The 4,048-nt window shown below is 49.2% G+C and overlaps 1 protein-coding gene across 1 annotated transcript; it reads right to left on the minus strand.

Annotated features, from left to right (window-relative positions):
* Positions 1-505: 505 nt before the first annotated feature.
* Pmar_PMAR015494 (nitric-oxide synthase, putative) lies at positions 506-2,511 on the minus strand (the record flags this gene model as incomplete). The annotated part of the gene is made up of 2 exons (XM_002785624.1): positions 506-2,084; positions 2,177-2,511. 2 exons carry the CDS (start codon positions 2,509-2,511, stop codon positions 593-595), a joined length of 1,827 nt encoding a protein of 608 aa, XP_002785670.1. The 3' UTR covers positions 506-592.
* Between the last annotated feature and the right edge of the window lie 1,537 nt (positions 2,512-4,048).

The raw sequence follows: 4,048 nt of genomic DNA on the forward strand, positions 1-4,048 counted from the left end.
TACATGTGTAGGTGACATTTGAGGAAATTCTGAGGGAAATTGAGGAAATTCTCATTGGTTTCTGCACACGTCTACCCAAATTTGCATCTAAACCTCTATAATTAGTGAGGAAACTCCTGAGCTCAGCTGAGAAAAGCGAACATATATTCATCCAACTCTGGTGGCTGAGGATGCTAGACGGCGAATGCACTTAGATCTATAAACACCCAAAATCTCACTCTTTTCCATTGACAGTTATCACAGGCTTCTCTTCCTGGCCCTCTTCCATGGTCATCCAGTGCGTATCGGGATTGCCCTGGGGGGCTGGTGACGGCAACCTACGCTTTTTGCTCATCATACGGACCAGAGCCCCTCGAGGAGCGAAGCCAGGCAATCTGTGCAGTGTGGACAACATCAATAATGAAACAAAAACAACAGGTAATAGTAACTCCAGCTACATCACAGATATCGAAACTCGCCAACACAACAGCATTAAGTATCAATAGCTGCATCAAGGCGACTAAGAGCCTTACCTCGATAGCGACTGGGAGAGAGTAATACTACAAACTGTAAGATCCCCCTACTATCACTATCACGAGGAAAACTAAAATGCTCAGCCCCACAACTCCTCCACTATTCTTTTTTCTGCCCTCATCTTGTCCACATCTGCGCCTATCCTGCCAAGTGCTTCTATAACACTTCGACCCATTGACTGACTGCCGCATATGAACACATAAGCGTCACCTTGCAGAGCCTCTTGAAGATCAGCCTTGGCAGTCGTCGTGATCAAATCCTGAACGTAGATCTTTTCAGCTTGATCCCGGGAAAACGCTGTGAACAATTTGCAGCCCGACTCCTCCGCAAACCTCTTAGTCTCATCAGCATAGATCCAATCCTTGTCCCGATAGCGACAGCCGAACAACATAATCTTCTTCGCAGCCGGTCGGGGCTTGATCGTGAACTCTCTCATAAACGCTCGCATAGGAGCAATTCCCGTCCCCGCTGATATCATGATGATAGGCGCGGTCGGATTCGCTGGCAGTCGGAAGCTCGACGCCCGGACCTGCACCCACATCTTGTCACCAGGTCTAACCGAGGTACAGAGATGCTGAGTAGTGACTCCTCTAAAGGGACCCTTGTCGGACCTTGCATGGTGTATTAGACCAACAGTGGTCGATATCATCTTCGGATGCTCGAGATTTGACGAAGAGATGGTATAAGCCCGGCACTTCTGTCTCGGGACTATTTGGAGAAACTCTCCCATGCTTATTGGCGAGGCCCTGAAGGTCTCACAGGTGACCTCCGTAACAGTGACAAGTTCGCCCTTCCACTTCATCATCAGCTCATCTGGATCCAATGCCCCTCCCTCAGTAGAGCACATATCCCTAGTAAACGCCTTCGTAGGGTGACCATTCAGATCGCAATACAGTGTGAGAGCATCTCGAAGAGTACAAGGCGTCGGGAAGGGCTTCTTGACGATAGTCTTAGTGCACGCCAACGTTCTCGTGAAGCCGACATACATATCGAGCATGTCTTCACACCCAAACCGTTCAGCAATAGCCTGGACCTCCCATTCGGGATTCCGTGGGAGAATTTCCAAATTATCAGCCGTTCTATACCGAGCCGTTGGCAATGACGATATGTCGACATCCAAATGGACTGTCGTCAACCCCTCCTCAGGCACGGGTTCTTGTCGAAGCTCTCTTATGTCCTTCACAGTAGCCTCATCAGCGGTGAAGTAAAACTTGGAAATAACATCCATTCCACCACCATGCACTGTAGCATCATAAGGCAGGCTACTCTTAGTCTTCTCAAAATGCGCAACAAGGTTCAACTTGTTCCTCACGTCTGGCAGCTCCTTCTTCCCATCAACAGAAGCGCTAGAGGCAGTACGTCCTCGAACGCCCATCATCATCGCCATGACGGCATCCCACAGGCCCTCGTCCTTCCACTTAGCGAAGTCATCATCGATGTCCGCGTCATCATCTCCCAAACCGAGATCGTGAATCCGAGTTGCGCCGAGGTCTGTCAACTTGGAGTCGATTTCCTTCGCAAAATGGTTGAAGTGAACGTACTGTCTATTACCGAGACCCATCACGGTGAACCTGAACGATGGAGAATGACGAACGCCTTCGCCAACTGAAAGATTCTGCGACATAGGGTAGATCTATTCTCTCCATACGACTTGAATTATTACTTCATATCTGCCAAACAGCCCGACTGGGCGTCTTTCGATAGCCAATTGGCAAACTCAGAGGCGTTGTCAGTCGGATCCCCTTCACCATAGGTGGCAGCTACTATGATGACGTTCTTATGCTCAACGAACGTGTCCGGATCGAATTCCTCAAAGTCGATTACTTCCGTATGAAGACCCATCTCTTGAGCCTCTTCAGAGAGCTCGTTTGCGAAGCCTTCAGCCGTGCCAGTTTGCGACGCAAAGTAAATGTATATTTTATGCGCATCATCGTCGGGTATTTCAACTGCTCCCGCCGAGACCTTCTTCGCCGAGCGTGGCGGGCTCACTAGAACCATAATGCGGGCTCAGTAAAACCGCCGAGAAGAAAACCTAATTACCCATCCAAAACATGTCTTGGCGGCCTACGGCCGCCAATTAACGCTCGTTGTAGGGCTACAGCGCTCGCCACATGCACATCTTATCCCGCAACGCTGATCCTTGGGTCGAACCCCGTTCCCGGCACTTCTCTCTCGTTTTCTTGCATTTGCACGAGCGTTTCGTTCATACGCGTACAAGCTACATTTTACGATTGTACGGTAGTGCTAGACTGGTTGCTACGCATGGCTGTGAGATGGGAGCGATTCCCGGAGGCCCCAACGCTGAAGTGCCAGTAAAGTGCAGATTCGCCATCGGGGTTCCCGAGGAGTAAAGCTGTAAAGCTGAATGATGACCGGCGGGGTCAGCACTGTGGTTTTCACAATGTAGCGTTTTGATGGTAATCATGATATTGCGCTATATTTTTGCGTTTTCTGTATCGAGTCAATTTAGTGAGTTGTCCTGGGCGATTCGCTCCGAAGCGTAAGTTGCGGTCGTACTCCAGTATGGGCTAAGTTGGATCTCACTGTTAGGGATCGAGCCATGGAATAACACTAATGAGATGATACTATTCGTAAATCTAGAATGATAATGAATGTATTGCTTGGTAAGCCGATTACCGTGCTCAAATCTCCTGCTATTGTATCCAACGTTCACACGCATCGCCACAGTATCTAACCATCAAGCCCTTGGTGAGAGGCTTAATTTGAGTTTGGGTTCCACATCCTCTAATCCAGGACCGAGCTCATATCTTTTCCATACATTACTGGGACGTCTGATTCTAGCGTAGGCTGCTCCTACAAGCTGCTCGCTCGTGGGTCGTAGTTCATGACGCGATGTCTCACTGTACCAGCTAGCCAGCCAGTGGCTGGTACAGTCAGACAATCACTGTGGCTGGCAGCCATAGTGATTGTCGGACCAACAAACACAGCTGTACTCTGCTGTCCAAAATCTATCCTCCTTTCTCTGTCCTGAGGCTCAATGCCTCAGAGACACCGCTTTATGAGTAGAGCATGGCCAATAATCGCTCACTGATGGGGGATTGGCCTTGGAAATCCGACGTTTATAGTACTGCATTACCTGGGAAGCTTAAGTAGCATTTGGGGCCCTAAATTGGAGGGATGCCATCCGTTTGCGTCGCTTTGAAACTTTGCGACAGACGATTGAACAGTTTTAGCCGATCGGATCTGGTCCACGTTACGTGACATCCACAGGGCCCTTGCGCTGCACAAGCATTCCATGCACGCGAGAGCACTGCTGCGCGTCACCGAACCCAAGCTGACGAATCAGTAGTAACGGTCCGGTAAGTCTTTTTCAAGTAATATTTGTATGAGGGTGGGATATATCGTGTGAAAAATCGAGGTCCCGAGTTAGGACCCCGAACAATGGTCCTAACTCGCGGCAGTTTTCGACGAATCACATTTTCCGAGTATAACCCAAATTAATTTGGAGCATCGCACATGATATGTACTACACATATCCTGGGTATATATGTATTAGGGTGAGGTGTCAGGGGTG

This window comes from Perkinsus marinus (assembly GCF_000006405.1).
Source record: "Perkinsus marinus ATCC 50983 genomic scaffold scf_1104296932228, whole genome shotgun sequence".
In the NCBI taxonomy this organism is placed as follows: Eukaryota; Perkinsozoa; order Perkinsida; family Perkinsidae; genus Perkinsus; species Perkinsus marinus.